The sequence below is a fragment of the Pseudonaja textilis genome, chromosome 5 (genome assembly GCF_049901715.1).
Source record: "Pseudonaja textilis isolate UNSWEBS1 chromosome 5, rPseTex1.2, whole genome shotgun sequence".
Classification (NCBI taxonomy): Eukaryota; Metazoa; Chordata; class Lepidosauria; order Squamata; family Elapidae; genus Pseudonaja; species Pseudonaja textilis.
This window is the reverse complement of record NC_141994.1, coordinates 36,279,281-36,304,008: the sequence shown is the minus strand read 5'-3', so window position 1 is coordinate 36,304,008 and position 24,728 is coordinate 36,279,281. Positions and strand designations below refer to the sequence as shown.

The 24,728-nt window shown below is 33.7% G+C and overlaps 1 protein-coding gene across 1 annotated transcript in view; it reads right to left on the bottom strand.

Moving 5' to 3' along the window:
* OTOGL (otogelin like) overlaps positions 1–16,663 on the bottom strand; it is an 87,276-nt gene extending 70,613 nt beyond the window's left edge. Inside the window, exons 1-13 of the mRNA XM_026697905.2 lie at positions 16,651–16,663; positions 15,256–15,354; positions 13,277–13,431; positions 11,437–11,558; positions 10,754–10,959; positions 9,869–9,996; positions 9,303–9,409; positions 7,161–7,267; positions 6,484–6,609; positions 5,939–6,047; positions 4,996–5,042; positions 1,862–2,007; positions 520–646 (exon numbers count right to left, since the gene is read on the bottom strand). Of these exons, the coding sequence (XP_026553690.2) occupies positions 520–646; positions 1,862–2,007; positions 4,996–5,042; positions 5,939–6,047; positions 6,484–6,609; positions 7,161–7,267; positions 9,303–9,409; positions 9,869–9,996; positions 10,754–10,959; positions 11,437–11,558; positions 13,277–13,431; positions 15,256–15,354; positions 16,651–16,663 (1,492 nt within the window). The remainder of the gene's footprint in view (positions 1–519; positions 647–1,861; positions 2,008–4,995; positions 5,043–5,938; positions 6,048–6,483; positions 6,610–7,160; positions 7,268–9,302; positions 9,410–9,868; positions 9,997–10,753; positions 10,960–11,436; positions 11,559–13,276; positions 13,432–15,255; positions 15,355–16,650) is intronic.
* Between the last annotated feature and the right edge of the window lie 8,065 nt (positions 16,664–24,728).

Genomic DNA, 24,728 nt, shown 5'->3' with positions numbered 1-24,728 from the left:
AAGGAAAATACATTGTCTGAAATACAATCTGAAATACAAAATGGTAGTTAAAATATATGCAATTCCCCAACTTATAGAGAGGGAGAAAAAACGAAGCCTAGCAAAGACAAAGGATAGGAATCAAAATCGTAGACTTGCCCAATTCTGTCTAAACATTTTAGCTGTTTTAATTTGAATATCAATTTTCCAAAGAAAAAGTTCGTCTACTTCATTTATCCAGACTCCTGGAAATTCCCAAGTTTAGTGAATGGCTATGAGAACAAAGGTGTTTTTTTTCAAAATGTGGTCCACAGATTTCAATAATATTCTGCTTTTTCTTTTAAAACAATGGAGCTTGTTTGATCTCCAGCAAAAGGAGAGGACTCAGTATTTTGCCCAATGCAGCCTGGCACAAGGGGCTGGTGGCAAACTACATGATAATGTATTTATTTTTCAGAAACAGCTTGGTTAATACAGTACATTAAAAGGAATTTAGGTACATGAAGATAATTAACTAATGAATAATAAAGGGTATCTTACCATTTAGGGTGAATCCCTGGCTGAAGGATCCATACTGTATTTCACCACCCCGGATGAGAGTCACTCGCTTGCTTATATCATCTTCAAAAATTACCGTCAAAGACTGAATGCAGTCATAATCAATGCTCTGTATGAACCAAAGGAAGAGGAGGGCTGAGTCTTATGGGAAAAGGAACATATAGAGCAAATGTTGTTAATCTGTATTAGATTCCATTTTTATCAATATTCCATTTTTATTTCACTTTTCTGCCCACCCCCAGCCCAAAATTTATTCTTATTACATTTTTGTAAAATAGATTAATAATGAACTTTCTTTAAGATTGTAATGTATATGCACCAACCTAGCTAGGAATATTGAACAGTATAAGCTCATATTGAAAAGATAATCATTAAGAGTTATGCAGCTGTAGCACTTATGGTAGCCTAGCATTCCCCAGACCTCACAGTTTGAAAAAGTTTATCTAGGTAACAAGAGAGTGACAGGATGATTTCAAGACAAAATGGTGAATTAAATGCTAGTGTAAAGCACTAGTATAAAAGTTTGAAGACCTTCTGATATATTTAAAAGAAATTTCTGTTTGGAATTATAAAGAAAAGTATATTTATTACTTAAAACAAAAAGTCACTTCATTAAAACATACACTGCAAATCACAGATACAAAATGTAAATGAAAACACAACAAAATGTACCTAATAAAGATAAGTAAAACAAGCAACTAAAGCAATTGAAACTATTGAAACATAACCATTATTAATTAAAAGGTATCACAGCTAACTTTTTCTCACTCTTGGAATGCAATCGCTTCAGTTAATCAACTAAAATAAAATTTAAATAATTCAACTATTTCATCACATTCAGCATATTTCAGATTTAACCAACCATCATTTTAAATGCTTAATCAAATATTTTATATACTTTGAGCTTCCAGATCTATTGTTCCAAGAAAAGTGCACATAAAATATGAAATAAATATCTCAGTCAGCTTCAAAATGCTCTTATCTGGTTGGCAATATACCAAGCTGTTCAGACCTGTCACCAAAAGCATTCATCTGTCTAACACACCTGGTCAGACTGTAACAAAATATGTAGATGCTTGTGTAATCATGCGTGAATGGAAAACCCTGTGGACTTAATCCCAGTAAAAGGCACAATTGCTTTTACAAAGCCAGTGCTTACACTTGAAACAAAATCCAGGTTCAGATCATATAAGACACTCAATATCAAGAAAAATACTGATTTTTTAAATTGCTAATCTTCTTAAGTAATTTATTGGCTTTCGCTGAACTAGATATATAGGAATTTATTTATCAACACAAAATGTTAATTAAACTGTCAACTTACTTGTCCACAGGGACTTTTCTGTAAAGTGAGTGTGAATTTGTCTTTCCCGGTGCCTTTTACCAAAATATATTGACAGCTCCCAAGAAAGGTATAATGGCGACCATCAAAAGTTGTGAAATGGGATTCACCAACAATTGAACATTCAGCTTAAAGATTGATCAATACAAAAAATATATTATTATTATTATTTTATTTATTGATTTCAGTGCTCTGTGACTCCAACCAACTCTGAGAGCAGCATAACTAAAATAATAATATAAACTAAAGAGCAACATTACAACTGAATAAAACATAAAAACTAGTAAAAAGAAATAAAATAAGAATGAATCCAAAAAGAATTACATGGTAGCTTCAGATTGCAAACCAATCAATACAGACAACATTTCCAACAGGAGGATCTCATCAATACTATCTCAAGGCCTGGGAGAATAACTAGGTCTTTAAAGCCTTCCAGAACACCATTAGAATAGGATGTCTCCAGATCTCAGATGGAGCCTCATTTCAGAGGCAAGGGCTTTTATGAAAGAGATGGGGTTTCTGGGTTCAGAAGATTCCATTGTTTAATAGAAGAGACCTGGAGCACACCCACTCATACTGGTCATGCAGAAACCATAGCAGATTGGCCATAAATAACTGTGCCATATATCATCTAGAACTTTATAGGTAATAACTAGAATCTTTCCTGAATTGAACCCAGAAGTAAAGTGGCAACCAGTGAAGCCTGTGGAGCAGAGGTAGTCATAGGAGCATACCAAGGCAAGTCCATCACTATCCATAGTGCTGTGTTCTGAACCAGCTGAAACTGCTGAGTAATTTTCAAGGGATGGACCCATGTAAACACTATTGCAATAGTTAAGCTTTGAGATGACTAAGGCATGAATGAATCCAGGAGAGGTCAGAACAGGTTCATCAGATGGATATTGAGGAAAGGCACCAAGTTGTGCACCACTCCTGAATGTGGAATGGCAGTCCTATTGAGCAATAAAGATGGAAAATCCCCATGCTTAGATGGTCCCAACAGTCACAGCCACTCTGTCTTCATAGGATTAAGTCAGATTTGGTTCCTTTCGATCACTGTCCACACAGCTTCTGGGTACTGGGGCAAGATTTTGACAGCTTTACTTGGCTGCCCTGAGGCTGATAGATATAACTAGGTATCACCAGAATACTGATGATCCTGAACCGCAAACCAGGGATGATCGCACCCAATGATTTTATGTAGATGTTGAATATTCAGTTTCTAATATCTATAATGCAATGAACCAATGCAAATATAAAGTGCCTTCATTGCCACAATGTATGGCTCTTCTAACCTTCATTACATAATGTGCATTTTCTTTTATTTTTTTAAATGTTATTTAATATGCACTAATGAAAGCTATTCCAGGGCATTCCACAAGCTAAAGTTCAAGATAATTTCAAAAGTAATTTGCAATTCAGGATTTATAGAAGCTCATTGCTAAAGATAATGTCCCCTTTGAGTTGAGCAGCCCTTTAAGTCTCCTAGTGGTTTTATGGAAAGATTCTTAAAAGAAAAGGGTTTTAACAAATCAGAATTGTTGTAGTACTAATCAGGTCTGATCCTGCTTAGATTTTCAAGGTTACCCAAGGAGATATTTAGTCAGACATATTTCAAGGTCTTCAAGTGGTTATAGATTGCAATTAGAAAAATAAATGTACTTTTGTTCGTTTATGCAGCTAAGAAGACCACAACTTACAATCATTCATTTAATGATGGTTCAAAGTTACAGTGGCCTTGAAAAAAGTGATTTATAACCTCTCCTTGAAATTACAACCATCATACCAAGCCTGCAGTCACATGAATGCAATTCAAATGCTTGGCAACTGGCCAGCATTTACAACCTGTAGCAATATCCTGTGGTCACATGATCATGATTTGTGATCTTCCCAGCTGGTTTCCAACAAACAATATCAATTGGGGAAACTGGATTTGCTTAACTGTGTTATTCATTTAATGTCTGTGGTAAAAATTATTGTAAAATGAGGCTGGATCCTATGATGATTAGATGAATAATCACATTGCTTAGCAAAATTCTAGTCTCAATTGTGGACATAAATTGAGGACTAGCTGCATTTTGCTTCTTTCTGTGTACAAGCTAGTATCTGGATTTTTCATTTTCAGATACTGAGATTACTACAGTCAAAACAAAGATTTATGAATTAGGCTTGATTGATTCATAATTCTACTTTCCTTCTAGGATGATATGAGATTATATAATTATAATTCTATATAATCTCCAACTCCATTCACTACAGTCATCCAAAAGAATTTCCAGCTTTGAATGGGTTTGGCCTTAGATGACTTTATTCTAAATCTGTTCCAGCTTTTTTTTTTTTTTGCATTCCTGATCAGTTGACAAAACTCTCCTTGCTTGATTTCAAAACTAATTATTTTGGACATTTTTTTAATGATGGACAATATTAATTCATTTATTATATTTTATGTTTTAAATTGATTTTGCAGTGTACCTTCTTTGATGCTTTTGGTATATAAAGGTGCATAAACACACATATTTAAGGTTTCGGGTTTTATAAAAAAAGACAAAGAAGCTATATCTAAACTGAAATATAATCACCAGAGCCAGCCACTGCTCAAAGGTTAAAACATTATTCACAATAAACATGAGGGAATCAGTGAAATCCTGTGTATTGTTACATGAAAACATTTATCATGCTTTCCATATTGAGTAATAGTACTAATATCCTAGGATGCACTGCAATCAAATCATATAACAGCTTACTTTTTTTCTGAAAAAGTACTTTATATTTTTGTAGCTAAAATATCTTATTTTTGAAGTAAGGAAATTTAAGGATTTACACAACTGGATTGAATTCTGAGTCAATGTGCCATTTATATATTTATTATGACTCTATGTGCTGCCCAATATTTAACAACATTCAATCTCAAGATAATCATCATAAAAATTAATAGCATAAATGTTTTTAAATTATCGACTTGCACTATGGAAGATACAAACTTAACATGTACATTCTTAGCTAGAATTCAACATCTTCTCTCTCTCTCTCTCTCTCTCTCTCTCTCTCTCTCTCACACACACACACACACACACACACACACTCACACAGAATTATCTTTATAAGAAAAAAAATACCTGGGCAATCATGTTCAGTGCAGTTCCAAGCACCACTCATACAAATGCTAAAATTTAAAATAAGAAATTAAAAACATTTATATATTTGGGGATCAGATTGAACACTGAAATTTGTTTATAACACAAACTACATAATAACCCTGTTGTTATATAGTACATAAAAGTAACTATAAAAGAAAGAGTTAAAATTCTTTTGTTGATGTTCTTTCACACACAGAACAGGCTGCGTGGGTTCACTTCTACTCCTAGTACTTGAGTAATCAGTGCAGAATGGGATCTGCATGCTTTAATTCAGAAAAGACAAATCTATGGGCAATCCTGGAAGCAGTTCCTCTTTGATCCTCATCTGAGATATCTATGGTTATCAATAACACCAGCTAATACCATTTTCGCTACCACCATATATTGCCAACCCTCATCAGTTCAGTTGCTATGATATGACATTAATCTCTAGCTGAAGGGTAGAAATTGGAGCAATCTGATAATCTTTTGTCTGACTAGCCTACCTAGTTGCAATTTTAATGTGGGTACTAAAGCTATAAAATACAATGTGAGAGGATGGATCCACAATAATTAAAAAGAAATGATATTGTACAAAATGGGTGAAGGAGTGAAGCTCACCATAAGCTGCTGCTGGAACCTCAGCTCAGTTTAGAGGTCTTTACAGTATGTTCACCTGTAACCAGGTGGCAAAGGAACTTATAAGAATAGTTCATTCCTTGGTGTGCTTAAGATTTCTTCGACCAACAGCTCAACCTATTATTTATGTCAAAGTCAATAAAGTTGTGCCTGATTTTAATAGAACCTTGATTTTTGTACAGCCTCCCCGCTCCTTTGTCCTATTCCGCAGCAGGAACTATGGGCGTAAATTTCATATTCTCCACAAAACAGAGTAACAATTGGCAAGATACACAAATCAGAGCAGTTTTTGAAAATTACATACCAGTTACTACATTCTTGTTCAATTGTTGAACCTACAGGGAAGGCTGTCCCATGATAAACACATGGGCAATCTGATGCAGAAATACAAGTTCCATTGTTCATTATAAGGCCTGGTTTGTAAAAATAAAACGATTGTAAAAATATACAGAGATCACAATATTTAAGATAGTCCATGTCAAATATGTACAAATTATGCCTCAGTTAAAATAATTATGTAATGAATTACCCAGTTTCCATCTGAAACTGCCAGTGGATATTTCTTCAAACCTAAATGAGATGAACTAGTGGCCTTACTAATATTGCAATAATCTCTTGCAGAGACTGATGGAAAGAGGTCTGGAAATTTGAATTAAAAAAAGAATATAATGGTCTATATTTCAGTTCATTTCTTATTTATTAGCAATGTTTTAAGGACAATCACTTTTAATAAAAATTTAATTCCTTAAAAGCTATGGAAAATTCTAAAGATACAAGACAAATATTGGTAGTTCTTTGATAGACAGAAACTTTATTATAAAATAATTCAACTGATAAAAATTCACTTACCATCTGGGCAATAGCATCCATCTAAGCAATGGAGATTACTACCTAGACAGTCTTTCTCAAAAGTACAGGTTGGTGGACAACAACTAATACAATCCCGATGGAGAAAAGTATCTTCACAATTGTCAGCTAAAATAATCAGTTAGGAAAGAATTATTACACTGCAGTATACTTCACTTTAATGAGAAAAAGTATGTATTATTTTCTGTTCAAAATGTTGATTGAACGCATAAATATCTTTCTAAATTAAGGCTTACTGCCAAAGCCATCAAATTTAGAATAAAGGACCCATATATCAATTCTTAGTAAGATGAGTATTAAGATGTAGAATTGTACATTTCATAATTAAAAATAAAGGCACACCAAAAAGATACCCTGAAATTTAAATCATTCTGAGACTTATTATGAAGAGTTATATATAACTATTTAAAATTTTAAAAGCGCTGTTGAGTTAATATAGCTTATTTAACATGACCCTAAATTATTTTCATACCCTGTATGTTCAGGATGAAGCCAAATTCTAAAACATGTTGGTTAAAGTGGTTCCATTCTCTTGCAGAACAGTTGCAATATGCTACCCATTACAGACCAGTGATCGAATATATCAAATAAACATTTTTTGCTTTGTTTAACATCACAAAACTAATTTTTGATTGATCAAAGTATTAAAACACACTTACTACAGGCTGGAAAATCATCTCTCCAATCTCTAATAGGATAACCTGCATGTGAACATGAGCGAGTGTATTCTGTTACTACTCGGCAATAAGTTTCATCATCATCCTTTCTGAAACAGCAAAATGAAACTTGGTTAGTTACTGTACATTCTTAGGAATTCTTAGGAATATAAATTGTTTGAAAAGGCAATACCATCTTATTGCCTTTTCCCTCAAAATCTATAACCTTAAAACCGATTTGTTTTTTGGTGATAGATCTGATTGTAATGAAAGCTTCAAGAAAAAAAACCCTCCTTCATTTATATTACAACTTCATTTATATTACAAGCTTCCCCAAATATGGATATAGCTTAACTGGCTCATACAGTAGTTACAAAAGACAAATGTAGCAATGCTTTTATTTCAGATCTTTTCCAGCCTCCCTACATAAAGTGGTTGTGAGGCAAAAAAAATATTGGAAGAATGGTAAAGCAGAGGTCCCTTATGTGAGACCTAAGTGTTTATATTCCATCCTATCATATTTTATATTTTGCATTGAGTTTCTTCCTTCCTTTTTTCCTTCCTTCTTTCTTTCCTTCCTCTCCTTCCCCATCTCTCTCTACACACACACACACACACACATATATCTTTGCAGCTGAATGACAGAGAAAATCAAGAGAGATAAAAATAAAAAGCTGTGAAAGAAAATGTTTAAAGTTGTCTCATTCCAGGAAAGGACAAGCAGAATTTTAAAAAAGTACCCAGAACCCAGTGTTAATACTGAGATTTTTTTAGAGGCTAATTCTTGGACAACAACATTGAAAACTTAAAAGACTAAAAAATATAATATAAATTCTGTATATTAGCTTGGGTCTTATTTATCTTGTATTATCCTTTTAACTAAAGTTCCCTATATTGCGTTCTATATTTCAATATTACAGAGATTTCCTTAAGTGGGAAGGCTACAAATAGAACTCTCTTCCTTCTTGGAAAAGAGTTTAGGATAAAAGCCAATGGTGGTATTTTTTTAACCTTTTATCATCAGCTTCCAATAATTTAACATGTGGTATAATATTGCACAATATGCAACTTAGTAATATCTCATGATACAATCATCATATCAAATATGGGTATGCTATTTTGCATTGAACAACTTTCTTACAATATACCAGTATATCAAATTAAATGTGTATCATGAGAAATGACTAATCAATATAATTCATGATTATATGCTATTTCCTTTACTAAACCAAACAGCAAAAATTCTTTTTAATAATCAAAAAGAATGAATGATTAATGATTAATTAACCAATTTTAATTAAATTGAAGAATTAACAAAACATTTCTATTGTCTATATTCATTAACATTCATTAAATGTTTCAGAAAAATGAGTATTGATTCTGTTTAGGTAAGTGGCAGCACAGAAAATAAACTTATTAATTAAAATCTACCTAGGAAATCCACAAGGAAATATAGTTCTCTGAAATTTGGCCTTTGGAAACCTCTTAACCAAGAAAAGAGACTATTACCTTTCAGTCCACATTTTTCAAATATGTGATTTACAAAACCACTCATGGATTTTTCCTTGTATTATGAAGGGAAGCTCAAGTTCATCTTCAACCACAGAACATATAACTTTGAACCAGTCATTTCTTGCAAATCTAGCCCACAGGTTATTGAGACACAGGCATCAATTCTGAATCATGAGGATACCAGAAAGATTAAATGTGCATTGTAGCATGATGCATAATAATGCAAACTCTGCTCTTTTGTATCATGAGTTACACACAAAAGGGAGGACTTTGTATCCCAAGTGCCACAACGGATATTTTATCAGCTTACCTCCCCCACAGATGACTATCATTTGGGAGGGAAAGTTGGAGGTGGGAGAACTGTAATACCCAGGGAGGGAGGGAGGGAGGGAGGGAGGAAGGAAGGAAGGAAGGAAGGAAGGACTAAACTAGTATTAAATTAGGGATACTTTGGAAGCAATTCATTTCCAGCTATTCTGTTGCAAGTCAAAAGGACATCTCTTTCACTCTTACTGTAGTTAAGAGACAGTACAGTAGATGTGTTCCGCTGTGTTAAAGTGGAGAAAGGCAAGGTAACAATCATGATGGTTAATAAGCCCGCAAAATAAAAATAAAAAAGTATATTCATCTTACCTACATAGGTCATTCATGCAGCTGGAAATGTAGGGATAAGGATCTATGCTTTGATGACAACTTAGAAAAGGAAACTGCAGGAGTATTTGGCACTTAAGGTAGATACTCTAAATGTAGAATGAAAATGGTATTGAGATATATACACACATACCTACATAAATACTGTATATATATAAAATTAAACATGCAAAAAATTTGAGTGGCATGGTGGCCTAGTGGTGAAAACTCTCTCCTCCTATTCAGAAGGTTGAAAGTTCAATCCTAGGTAGCGGCAGGTGCTTCTCTCCTAGGGTGCAAACAAAACATATCTGCTTCAAACTCTGTGTGGTGTCAGGAAAAGCATCTGGCCAGTAAATGCTTAGTTCCATCCATTTGCCCTGACTCTACCCTGAATTAAGAGATTACAGGGTCGTAAAAAGGGAATTTAAACATGCAGAATATTTCCTCCCATCCAACCTAGCCTTTTGAAAAGCCAACATACTTTTTATTATATCACTTGTGGCTCTTGAGATCAAGACTCATAAAAATAAATATTTTATATGAAAATTGCAACCTAAACTACTTACCTCATAAGATTCCGTATCAATGTTGCAAGGACTAGGAAAACTAGATGTAATAGGTATGCAGGTTGCATCATCTGGGATTTGTACAGCCCAGCTATTAGCAAATTTAGCTATATCTTCTTTATAGTCACCTATTTAAAAACATAAATTTTATACAGTATATAGCGCAGCATATACAATAAGATATTCAAAGTTTAGTTATTCAAATGATGGTTCCCTAGATTGTAAAATATGCATGTAATGTATAATTCCTTTAAAACAGATAACATAGTGCATCTGTCATCACATCAATTTGAGTCTTGACATCAGAGGTGGTATTCAGCAGGTTCTGGAGAACTGGTAGCAGAAATTTTGACTAGTTCGGAGAACCGGCAAATACCACCTCTGACTGGAGATTTTACAGTATCCTTCCCCTGCCACGCCCACCAAGCCATGCCCACAGAACCAGTAGTAAAAAAAATTTGAATCTCACCACTGCTTGACATGGAGTTATAACAACAATAGCTGATACTAATATACTTTATTAATGGTGGACAAGACCAGCTAAGAAAGGTCCTGTTTGAATTTTGCCATACACACAAATTCATTTTAGTAGTCTTAAGCAGTTTGTGCCATTTCAAAATCAGTCCTTATTTGCAATAGGCAGATAACACCACTGATTAAATAAAGTCATAAGAATGATAATGATGTTATGAATCTCGAATATATTATATCACTGTTAAGTAATTATATAGTTTTCACCTCATGACTTGCGAAAAGTATGCAATTACCATCCACAACAAATTCAATAGCCTAGTAATATTCTCTGATGACAATTACAAATAAGTAGAATGAAAGGAAATGGGTTGAGTTTATCATCATATATTTTAGCATGGGTTACTTGCTTACTACTTTGTAATATGAGATCATCCGATGTGTCGTTATTATAATTTCCACAGAGACCACATGTTTTTCCCTTGTGTTCTTCTGTCAATTTAATGTAAATCCCAGAGTTTCCATCCCAAGCTAAGGAAAAGCCAAATGTAGTTTTCACCAAAATATAATTTGCTAATTTCTCAATGAAAATATTTCCAATTGTTTGGGGCAAAGACAACCTGAAAAATAAAATAAATTCCAATTTAAAGATGTCAGCTATAATCATGCTATATTTTAGTGATAAAAATATTGTTTCTTTAAAAAAATGAATCATAGTAATATAATATTGAAATTATCTTTTTATAAATAAAATGCAACTTATAACAAGTGTGTTTAATTTTTTTAAAATTTGAATCCATTTTTATTTTTCCATAATACAAATATTAACATTTGCAATGTAACCATGTTATTTCAATTATATTCAACTAGCACCTGCGAGATTCCCTTCCTTAGCTGGTTGGCTACAGTCTCACAGTCTTGATAATGATACAGAAAGGGAAAAACAGAGATTCCATTCCAGGTTTTGCAATTCCATGTCAACCAGAATTGAATATTTTCATCATCAAACTTTCACCATAAGACAAACAATTTAATAATTTTCTTATGAATACTTTAGTTATTTAAGAAGCATAAAAAAGCATTTCAATTGTTTTTACCTGATTCTACCCTTTCTAACCTCATGTCCCGATATGTGTATTTCATCCTGATTTGAAAAGAACAAGCTTATTGACCGTAAACAGGAGTACACTGAACCAGCACAGTGAGGGCTATTATTAATCTTAAAGAGAAAAGAAATAGATACATAAAACGTAAGAACATGTTTTAAGTATTACACACTATACAACTTATTTTCCAAAAGAAACAAACTGGAAATGTTTATAGCAGTTTTTCTATAGCATATTTAGTGTAGATGTCTCTAAAGAAAAACTGTACGCATGTTAACATGTATAACACATGGTGGATACATTTTCCACTATCATATCATATGCAATCTTCAAAATGGAGGTTCCATAAAAATAGGTTTAGAAATGTAACACTATATTGAGATTACTCTACTGATTACTAATGGGCTTACAGACCCAACTCAAGGTGCCGGTTTTAACTCTTAAAACCCTGCTTGGGTTGACACATATATTTAAAAGTTCATCTCTGATGTATTTATGTATTATTATATATTATTTATGTACATGTATTATGTATTTAAAAGTTCATCTCTGCTAACCAGAATATCTTTGCCCTATGTTCATCCTGAAGTACCAAATAAAATACTCACTCTATATCAGGTTAACCAATTGGGTATTTGTTATGTATGTGTATTTTTGTGGAGATATGAAAGTACCAAAATGTTGTAACAGATGTTAGATGATGATAGATGATAGATTGATGATTGATTGATTGATAGTAGATGATAGATGATGAGATAGATATATCTATTACTAACCAGAACATGGTTAAACATGCTGCCAACCTAAAACAGTTATTCAATAATACTTTTACATGAAGCCTTAATGCAATCTTACAATTTTTTGCCATAGCAAACATGGGTTTAGGGTGGTCTTTACTTTTGTCCTTGCTAATCAGTCTGATAAACCACGCTCTTACACCAACACAGGGAATATCAAAATAGTATTATCATTACTCTGAAATTTTAAATATCAGTGTGCTTTTTTATTTCAAAACTTCAAAATTCCTTGATCACCATTTGATACAATGCTGATTCTGATCTCATCTTTTATTAATTTTCACATAAGATATTTTATGGCAATATAGAATATATTATAGTTTTAAAAACTAATAATGCTGAATTTAAATGATGAAAAAAAACTGAGTAAAATAGTTCAATCTAGAGTAGTACATTCAACTAATTGGCATTGGGAAGTAGTAAGGAAAACTACAGACAGCCATTTTATCATCTGCAATTTTCCTCTTTTAGGCAATATCTGAATGAATTTTTGCTCCCATCAGTAGGGAAATTTTCTTAATAGATATTACACTTATCTTTCCAATCTACTAGATAGATGCAGACTACTAAATACCCACCTTCTACCTAATGGGTTCAAAATTAGGTCTAACAGTAACATAATCCTGTCAAATCCACATGAAAGTTACAAAATGAAACATGTATAAGAATTCAGACCAATTTCTAGGGATTATGGGAAATGAACAAAATATATCTATAATATTAGAAACAATATTGATTAATGTAATTAGGGTATACTTATCACTTCCTCATTTTCCTATCCTTTTGTGTTAGCTGCCCGGAATGCTTTTTGACCTTAGAACCAAATAATTAATTATTAATTGTTCAATGAATGGAATCATGAATTCTGCAAACTGAATCATAGAATAGTAAGTGATCCACAGAATGGAAATAGTTCTCTTTCCATACCATAATCTAAATCAGCTTAATTATACAGTATAGAAGAATCTCTTACATAATTGGCTGAAAAGAGCATTCTGTTTTCAGGTCCCTCTTGACACAATTTCAAGTCTTACCCACACAGTGTACTGAGGTTCTGGATTACTGCAATCTTTCACAAAAATGTATGAGCAGTTTCCTGGGAAGTAGTAGTAGATGCCATCAAATGTTTCAAAGTGGTATTGTCCCCATGATTTGCAAATCCCACCTCTGTCTTTGCCAGTATTTGGAACTAAAGAAAACAAACATACTTGTTTTTCAAGCCAGGCCAGCAGAAACAATAATTTCAGGTGAGTGTTGCTCAGTCCAAAGATATTCATCACATTATGTTGTTAAAACAAAAAAGACCTGAAACATCACAATATAATCAGATGTTTAAAAAGAACCTGTGGATGGAAATGTAAACAAATAGAAATAAAGTAAGGAAATTTGATAATATATGTTCTGAAGACAAACTAAAATATAACTAGATAATATAACTAGATTAACTTCCTGAATATTTCCTGCAGTAGCTGTCTTTCTCAAAAGAGCTGGCATCTTTTCATCTTCCTTCTTCAGGATGTTGCAAGGATATGAAAACACTGATGCATGAAAAAATAGTGAACATTATCGATGCAAATCGGGCTTTTTCAGAATAAAAATTGGAACTTTTGTGCTTGTGTTTATTTTCATGGTTCATGATGCACACTGAAGATAGTGTTTTATTTCATTGTACAAGGTGCAATGGCAATAAAATAAACTAAAAAAACCCAAGTATATTCTAAGCAGAGACTTTTGCAAGATTATTGCAAAATAGTTAAATTTATGAAAGTCTATCACCACAAACAGTATAGTACCATGGCACCACAAACTTTTCTGTCTTGTGTGTGACCGTGGCATTACAATATAAATAATAAGGGACCAGGTTTGCATCACAACAAGCAATTTTCACCTCTCTATGAATGCATCTGCTAATAAAATGGATGATGAAGCTATAACATAGCAAATGCAATACTATACTTTTATATGTACCTAATCTTGGAGTCTAAGGATGAAGGAATGGGAATCATGGATAAATTTTTTGAACCCTTAGGTGTATTAGCAGAATGCTGTAGAAATTTTTCCAAGATGAGGATAACTTATGTCTTCTGAATTGTGTGCTGGCTGGGCATCTCCAACAATGATTAGGGACCATAACTGAAATGTAAAGATCCATACCATATCCTTTAATACTTGCCTTTTTTTAGTATGTTAACAATTTCCCACTTTTATTAAATACAAACTAGTAATTGTTTTAATGGCAAATTTTGGGGGATTGAACTTGAGGATTTTATGTTGCACACACACACACTGAGATTCATATTGTGCAACTGTTCAGTTAAAAGGGGGAGGGGAATGAGATAGTAAGAACCATTAACTCATGAAAGAGTCTGTAAATGAAAACTCAGCCCTGGGAAAGTGATAAGCATAATTTAAGAGACTTAAAGTAACCCCACCTTGATTCTGTGTGGCATTAGAGAGGACAGAAGGAAACTGGCAGACTTTCAAGATTTTGTAATAATTATATCTTACACAATAAAATACAGTTCTATTGGTTCCTTCAACTTCTGTTTCCTGAGTTGGGTTATCTTGAAGAGCTGACGTCAATTTAGCTACCGTATTTATTGGCGTATAACACGCACAGGCGTATAACACGCATTCCCTTTAATATGCGGCGGGCGCAGCGTCACGATGCTGCGCCGCCGCTAGGCACTATTGGGAACGGGACATCGGCGTATAACACGCATACATCATTTGCCCCCTATTTTCAGGGGGAAAAAGTGCGTGTTATACGCCGATAAATACGGTAACTCCAAACACTTAAAGCCCCCTTTAAAGACCTTTTTTTAAAATGCTAGCAAGCTTAACCAGTTAAAATAATGTCTAGGGTGATCCAGAACCACAATTACAAGTTACACTTAGACTTAGTAGTACTTATATTTTTGCAAAATGTAAGCTTGAATTATTAAAATACGAGATTGAATATTTTGCTATATACCTACAATAAAAGTGCATCACACCTTCTCCTGGAACTTACTGATTTGGCAGCGCTTCCCCTGTGCCTGAAATGTCTCACAGTCACAAAATCCTGTCTTTGTGCAAACTGCTCCATTAAGACAATATTGAGAACAAGAAGCTGTATAAAAAAACAGACAGGTATCAATTAGGGCTCAGATTTGATGAACTTCTTAAGCAGGCCCTGGTACCTCCAAGACCTGTTTCAGTTCTGCATATCTAAGGAATTGATGGGTTGAGAAAGATTGCCCAAAATATACTGTATATACATCATCTTACAGATAGCTTTCTGTTAAGTTTATTATCCTCCATATAAGTTGCTTGTGTGTTCTCTCTTCTTAAAAAGTTATTTTATTTCTGCAAAAATCTACAATTCATAAATTAATTTTTTCTTGCAATTAAGGTGAAACATGCATTTAGTTCCTTTTTTAACATCTGGGAAATTTCCCTCAGAAATGAATTATCTGAAAGCATTTGTCATCCAAAGATATAAATATCATTCCCATATACATCATGCAGCTGTATATAAATTTCTGAAAGAAATGCCTAAGCCAGCAATTTGAAATAATCAGCAAAGATGCAATAAAAAAAAATTGGCTTTATCACAGCAGAGATAATTGGAAACAGAAAGTAACAGAACTGGTTAAGTTTGTAAAAAAAATCAGATTTAACCCACAGTTTAAGGGATTAATAAATATTGATGCATTTTATTATACTGTATTTTATTATATTAACCTTTATTGTTTTTAGTATTATTTTATTATATGCATTTTATTATACTAACCTTCTGCCTCGGAACACAAGCCAGTGACTGTTTTATTTTATTTCTTAACCCATAAGCAAATAAATACTCACTGGAAATAGACCTGGGTCCCAATTATAGAGTCACATTCTTTTTTGTCCAGTTGATTTATTGTAAGTAAGTGGAATGGAAGGAAGCTACCTTATTCTTTCCCTCTGGTCTGAAACTGGATTTGATCTACCGTGTCAATAACCCACCAATTTTTGCAGCCTTCTTCCAACTATTAAAACAGCGAACTTGTCAAATATTCACATTAATAGCTGTGGGGAGAAAATCCATGGCAATTATACAAATATATTTAATTATAGTTAGCTGGGTTATAATGTTACTGACCTCTTGATGAATTCTGAGCCTGAGAAAATACATCATGAAAATCTGATGAAACAGTGGTTGTCTATGAGAGAAAGGGAGAAAAACAAGCAAACCTCTCATGAGTATCCAAACCAAAAATAAATCCTCAAAACTTAAAATTCTACAAATTACAATTTAATTGTAAAAAAATTAATTGCTTTAAGTTTATATAAAGATTGTTCTCAGGAGAAGCTCAAAGCTTTTGGTTAGTTAATAGTGAATTCAGATATTTCATTCAATATTAGAAAAATAAAAGAGACTTACCAACACTGAACATCACCAAAGTGAAGGCATTTAAAAGACACATAATTCTTATATTAAAAATGAAATGTTGCTCTATAGTTGAAGTATAGATAAATGTTATGAGTACAATGTGACTTCTAAAATTTGCCACATTACTGAAATTTCAGTGATGTTTCTTGTATCTTAACTATATTGACTAAATCTTTCTATGCCACAACTTCTGCTTATTGAATAAACCACAGTTTGCATTAAATGGTATGCCCAAAACAAGTAAACCATGATATAATTTATTGTACAATAAACCCAGTCAGCATCTCCACTTACTTAGTTGAGTAATCATTCTCTTGCAACATAACCTGCCTTGACAAAAAAACATAAAGCCCTCATTGCAGGCAACAGGTCCTGGGAAAGAGCAAGTTGTGAATAGACAGAGCTATGGGTGTTTCATAACCTGTCCTGCATGTTCTAAGCTTGTTTCCCACCCTTTTCTTGGATGGAAAAAACAATCCCACTACCACTGTGAAATAATACTCAAGTATCAACCAGCACCTCCTCTAACTGAATGTGGAATAAGGACACCATATTATGTGGGCTGGTCCCGCTATGAAAGCTGACCTAAATGTTTTTGCCTGTCCCTCTCATCTAAAAGATAAAGTAGATGAAGATTAAATTACTAACACATTTAAACTAATATGAATTTGATTTCAGAAGGCTGCTCAATCTTCATCTATAGTGGTATAGAAAGTCCGCACACCCATTAAAATGTCAGGTTTTTGAGATGAAAACAAATCAGGCTAAGATAAATCACTTCAGAATTTTTTGTACCTTAAATATATACCAGTAAACTGCAGAAGTCAATTGAAAAACAAACTGAAATTGTTTAGTGAGGAAAAATTTAAAAAGAACCAAAAATAATGTGGTACATATCTTCTTACAAATATGGGTGTGACTATGAAGTTCAGCTGTATTGGTAGGATTTTTCTGACATTTACTCTATAAAGTCTGTTGTTTCTTACAGCAAAAGTCATTATCTGCAAAGAGCATTCAAAGCATCAAAGGGATCTCATTGTTAGAAGGTATCAGTCTGGAGAAGGAATACAAAAAATTTCCAATGCATTGGCTATACCAGTGGTTGCCAACCAGTGGGCCGTGGACCACTGGTGGTCTGCAAGAAAATTTTGGTGGTCCACAGAGAAATGTCACCCCCCAAAGCAATTAATCCAGGCTGCACAGGAACACAAGGCTTGCGTCGCTTGCGTTGCGAGCATGAGGTGGTGAGGGGAGGGGGGAAAGGGCGGAGGGGGAAACTTGCCCCACTCACCCCATGTGCCTTGCCTGGGCACCGGGCTGCTTCTTTCTGCTTCTTTCTTCTTCTGCTTTTGGCTGCACGCAAGGAAAGCAGCAAAAGTCTTTCTTTCTCTCCCCCAAACTCTGTCAGAAATGAGTCTTTGGGACCCTGAAAGGCATCCTGTTCCAAGAGGCTGCACCAGCGCAACACGTCTCACCAAGACTCATTTCTGGCAGAGTTTGGGGGAGAGAAAGACTTCTCCTGCTTCTGCTGCTTTCGTTCCATGAAGCCAAACGTCTCTCTCTCTCCCCCTGAGAACGGAGCTGGAGACAGTATCCTGTGATCCCAAATAAAGAATGATTGATCAGTAGGAAAACGGGGTGGGGAATTTTCCTGCAGACTTTTTTGGGGATTTTCCCAGCGTCTCTGGTCCGCGGGATTTAAAATTATGAGTTTGGTGGTCCCTGAGGTCCAAAAGGTTGGCAACCCCTGGGCTATACCCTGGAACACAGTGAAGACAGTTATTAACAAGTGGAGAAAATATGGCATAACAGTGACATGTTCTCCACTTGTTGAAGATTGTCTTCACTGTGTTCCATGGCGAATGCATTGGAAATTTTTTGTTTCCTTCTCCAGACTGATACTTTTCAACAATGAGCTCCCTTTGATGCATTGTAAATTCTTTTTGCAAGTCTGACTTTTTTACACCTCAAAAACCTAACCTTTTAACAGGGGTGTTCGGACTTTCTATGCCCACTGTAGATGGGTATAGCAGCCTTCGGAAATCAAATTCATGTTAGCTTAAATGTGTAAGTAGCTTAAGTTTAGGAAGAATTGGATGTCCCTCCAAAATTGATGAAAAAAACAAGAAGAAAACTGATCTGAGAGGTTACCAAGAGGTCTACAGCAACATTGAAGAAGCTGCAGGAATTTCTGGCAAGTACTGACTGTATGCTAAATGCTGTATTCTTCATAAGCAGGGTAGGGTGGCCTTTTCTTCAAAGAAAAACATCCAAGCCTAACTGTATTTTGCAAAACCCTACATCAAGTCTAACAAAAGCATGTGGGAGAATGTGTCCTGGTCTGATGAGACCAAGGTTGAACTTTTGGGCCATAATTCCAAAAAGTATGTTTGGTACCAAAACAACAGTGCGCATCATCAGAAGTATACCATACCCACAATGATGGTGATGGCAGCATTATGCTTTCAGACTGCTTTTCTTAGCTGGAACAGGGGCTTTAGTCAAGGTTGAAGGAATTATGAATTATGAACCATCAATCAGTCAATTTTGGCACAAAAGCTTCAGGCGTCTGCTCACATGCTGAAGATGAAGATGAATTTAATCTTTCAACATAATAATGACCCAAAGCTTACTTCCAAATAAGAAAAGAATGGATTCATCAGAAGAAGATAAAAGTTTTGGAATGGTCAAAAATTGGTTCCAGATGTATCCAATTGAAAATCTATTGGGTAACCTAAAGAGGGCTATGCAGAGGAAATGCCCCCCCCCAACAGATTTGGAGTGCTTTTGCAAGGAAAAGTTAGCAAAGAGTCCCAAGGCAAGATGTGCCATGCTGATAGATTCCTACCCTAAATGATTGAATGCAGTCAATAAATTCAAAAGGACCTTCAATAAAGTATTACTTTAAGAATGTGCATCTTTATGCAACCACATTATTGTAAGTTTTTTTAATTGTTATTTCCCCCCACTTGTACAGTTTATATGTTAAAGGTAGACAGAATTCTGAAGTGATTAATTTTGGTCTGGCTTTTTTACATCTCAAAAACCTGGCATTTTAACAGGAGTATGTAGACTTTTTGTATCCATGGTATTCCAGATTAAATGAGACACTTAAATAGTGAGAAGATTTTTCAGAAATATAACATTTGTTTGTGGGAATCTATTGTGGAAGAGATAGAACTGTTGCATCTGAAAGAAAGTTCATCTACGGTTTCCCAATTATGCATTTTACAAAGCATCAACAAAATTCCTTTTTGTCTACTCTCACAAAAGAGATAACATGAAAGATGCTTTTCGTCTCTTTTATGTGTGCATCACTTAGGGCATTATGGTAATTAATTTAATAAGCTATTTACGAAGAATGAATGGATAGTTAAATGTAGGTCTGCATTTTGAGAAGTTCAGGAAAATAGGTACAGTATGGAAAAACTACTCCACTTGTTCCTGCTGTGATATTCACATTTCCATTCTGTTTTACAAAGACTTCATTGTAGGGATAGCAAGCACCCTTTGTTGGCAAATGTGTGTGCGTGTGTGTATGTGCCTTTTCTCTTCTTCCTTTTGAGGTATAGCCTACCTCAGCTGCTAAGAGATCTCCTTTTTGAGGAACTACAGTAAATTCATTCCTGGAAGAAAACAAAGAGAATCCTGTATAATCAAAGGTTATAAACAGACTCCCATGAGAGAGGTGCTTCATTCTGATTTATCTCACTTGATCAAAGACACCTTTCTTGAGCTAAGCTTTTCTTTTTAAAGAAACCGTTAATGTGCAAGTTTGTTTCCCTTTTCATCCCCTCTTTTACAAGTATAAGAGATACCAATCTTTTGCTCATAGACATTAATTATAGCTACTTGCCATTGAAAAATCAGTAATAGTTGGATACATTTAATAATTGAAAATAAATAAAAAAAGAAATAGAATGGTTTCATCAAAATTAGAAAGGCAATGGGTCAGAATGATAGAATCAGTGATGTTAAAGTTCATTAGCTCACTGAAAGGGTCATATACTACTACATTTTAAGTTCTGGAGGGATATCAATTCTGCTTATATTCTGTCCCTAATATATAAATTTCCAGGAAGACCACTCTGTGTAAGCCATCTTCTAAAAGATTTGAAACTATCTGTTATGAAACTACCACCCATATAATAGCCAAATTCTGTGTTTTCACAATGAAAATAAGGCTTAATTGGATAGGAAATAATCATTTCTGATTTATTGATCACTTTAAATTTAACACATCCTAGCTATTTTGTTTTTAGACAATATTTATTATATTTCATAACCCATAATATTTTAGATGTATATTTGCATAACTAATTCATGCACCATTATAACAGTTTATGTCACATTTCTATGTGTTATTTTAACATTGTTGTGCTAGTATTTTATCTCATCCACTTGATTGTACTATGGTGTTGTCTTTTTTTGGTAGAGATCATTTTTTGCTGGTCATTGACTGAATAAATTATTATTATTTATTGTCAGGGCTATAAGTACACAACACATTCAGAACTCGTACCACCAGTTTGAATATACCAACTAGTGCAATTAAATTCCTATCTGTAGTTGGTTCTCTAGATGTGCAACTGGCAACAAACTAGTTTTATCTCATCAATTATTTGGTGGGAATTCCTTTCCCAAAAAATCCTTAAAGTTAGTATTCAACTTACAACCACAACTGAACCCAAAATTTCAGTTTCTGAGCAAGGCAGTGCTTTGTGCCCAATTTTATGACATTTTAGCCACATTGTTAAGTGAATCACTGCTTAACTTTTCATGATGTCAGGATTGCCTAATACAGGTAGTCGTATGTGTTATTGATGTTAGAACAGTTGTCTCCCCTAACCTTAAGAAAGCATAGGTTTCAGGGTAATAATGGGGCTAATAATAAGATTAATAATGGAACCAGCACAACGATAAAATAATCTGGAAGATCCAATAACTGATTCAAATCTAAATTCAAGTTGCTTTTATTAGATATGAGCAAGATGGGAATCAGTAATCTAAGCATAATCTTACTGATTTTGCTTTTGTGCAGTTGGTATTGTAATAAAAATGCTGACAAAAATGTAAATTTGTTTTATGGATTGTTATAGAAGAAAATAGGTAATCTGTCCAAATATTCAAGTTCACATTTTATAATATATAAATTAATTATCAGCAAGTCTTTTTTTTAATTTGCTGTGAAAATTAACCACTTATTTTCACTATTACTTCTTTTAACCTTAGTGCTTAGATCTACTGAATATATTCTCTGGCTGGCTGTTATAATATTTTATAATAAATTCCTTCCTTCCCCTCTCCCTCTGGTCTTTACTATCAATACATTTATCATAGCATTTCCTCTGTGACCTGGGAGTTGCAACTTCAATACATTTTGGGAGTTGCAACTTCAACACATTTGCATGATACCAAGCTAGACATACATGACCTAAGGCAGTGTTAAAATGTGGTACTAGAACCCTTTGTAGGTCTGAAAAATCAGTTATTTTTCAGTCTATGTTAAAAAATACAATATTAAAATCCCATCAATCATGAAAAGCAGTAACAGCAACAAATGCATCAGTTTTGATTTTAATATGGCAAATTTAAAAAATACACGCCATAAAAACAAAAGCTCTTTGGGAGTCCTCCATTATTTTTTAAAAGTGGGAAGTAACCCTGAGTGAAAAAAAGTTTAAGAAACATAGATGAATCTAAGGCAATAGCTAAGGGATCCTCTGCTTGATTTTTGGGATCCACATTAAATAAGTATTAACAGAAAATGCATAAATGTTCTCAAAACATGCTAGTACAATTAAGACTTTTCTTAACTGAGATTTCTCAGTTTCCAAGCTGTATCTCAAAATCATACTCCTTCAAATGTAAAAAGTGTGTGCCCTATACGGATTTCTGAAATTATAAATTTGTTGGGTACATTATACAAATATCTTTAGGCAATCCTTCCTGACAGTTCATGCTTTGAATAACACATACATTATTGAAACGTTGTTGAAGCAACTTTTCTAATCTAATGCTTTGCTTATAGGTTTTTTAAAAAAATTCTTAAACTTCTAAATATTAGTGTAGTGTTGTATTCCCCAATATGAATGTGTTATTATCAAGAAACAGAAATGCAAACTCACCTTGCAGTTCTGTTCAGGAGATGTAATTCACAGATAGACTCTATTGTATAAAAATAGTGAAAATCATTCTTTCTCTCTCACACTCTTCTGAAATTTATATTAATAATCTGAGCTCTAAAGGCAGCCTTTAATTGGAGTTATTAAAATTAAAACATTTTTCTCAAAACAGAATATTGTTAAGTACTCTTTCAACTACCAAACCAAATAAGAATGACAAAACCATCCATAGAATGCTATTACTAATTAAACATTTATTCTGACATGCTAACCCATTGCTGTTAACTAGTTTCTAGCTACTATGAGAAAAAATATTGTTATGGAGAAGACTAGCACATGTGGAATATAACCTATTAGTAAGACCCTATGGACACAATAGGACTTAGTTCTTAGAAAACTGGTCTTGTTGTTAATCCAAAGAATATCTTTGAACCCTCTTTTTAATAGTGTTATAATTAACATTAGTTTCAAAGAAAGGATAAAATAAAGTATTTCTTTCTTTTTGTAAATGTTACTTTTTCCATAAAGTAAAAAGAAATAAATAACATATTTATAAATGTTTTAAGCAATGTTAAATTTAAAAACAAAACAAAGACTTACCTTTGAAAGTTAAAAACAGAATGTGAACCCCCAAAATATGCCAGAGTGTCATGAAATTGGTTTTTCTCACTACATTCATTTCAGTGCAGCAGTTTAAGGTTAAAAAAAATGGTCCAAATTGGTGCCCTTAATTAGGAAGGCATTTTAAAAGTCACTATCATTTGCAAGCTCTTTCCAGTTTGATAAAGTGAAATGTTAGGTAGTGGTGGGGAATGAAACTAGCTTGCTGCATACAGCTTTTGAGCTTTGAAAATGCTGCAGATGCTTTGGCCAGGCTGTTCTCATTAGCAATGCATGGCAACCTGTATCAGTATTAGTTACATGAGCCCCCCTACGCTCCTATTCCTCTGTGGAACTGAATCAATCCTTTATAATGCTTGGGGAGAGCAGACCTGCCAAGCCACCATACTTAAAGAGATTGTTTTGCATGTCATCTTTGAAGCTTCCAGCAATCAGGATCCACTGTCTTCACTATTATATATATATAATCCATTTATCCACTATTATTTATATATTCAAGATTCAAGCATTTAGAAAAGTATTTGAAAAATTATTAAGAATGTAATGTTTTCAGAGTGCCAATAACTAGCAAGCAAGCAAGTTGTAATCCCTGACTTAAAAGAGGAACAAGTAGTTTTTTTCTTTCTTTCTGACATTCTAGTATTCTTCACAAGGAATCTAGAATAATATTAATGGCATTTGGACCATTTTCAATTCACTCTGTCTCCACCAAAGAGGTAATTTAAGATTGATTTTTACATTTGCTTTTCTGATACTTAGCTATTTTATAGAGATTTTTTACTACTATGGATCACATTTTGGTGCTTTCTCAGTCACTGTTCCCTTATGGAAAAGCCTCCCTTGGAATCAAGAATCACACTGAAATCCACTTCTGGGCATTTGATGACTAGTTAACTGTTGATACTTTTAAAAAATGGTTGCATTCCATTTTGTCTTATATTTTTATGTATTAATTCTCAAGTTTAATTGTAATTACCATGGACATTTTAATTAGTTGAGTGCTTTTACATTGCTAAAAACTATTAAGGGTCTTCATTAATTTGACCGTATACAAATAGAATAAAGTTTAGATCAATTTTGTTTCAAACTGATATCAAGTTTAAATCAGTTCTGATGGAACATCCTTACCAATTACTTGACATCATTTGATACATTTCATTAACAACCTATAAGGCAACATTCCAATGGAAACAAGGGGGACAAGTCTGGTAGCGAATCAACTTAGTATATAGGAATATATTTTACCATCTGACGAGCATTAGAAAGCTTTCTCTGTTGACTTTACAGGATGCTCCTTCAATTGGAAATGTTTGTTAACACTTG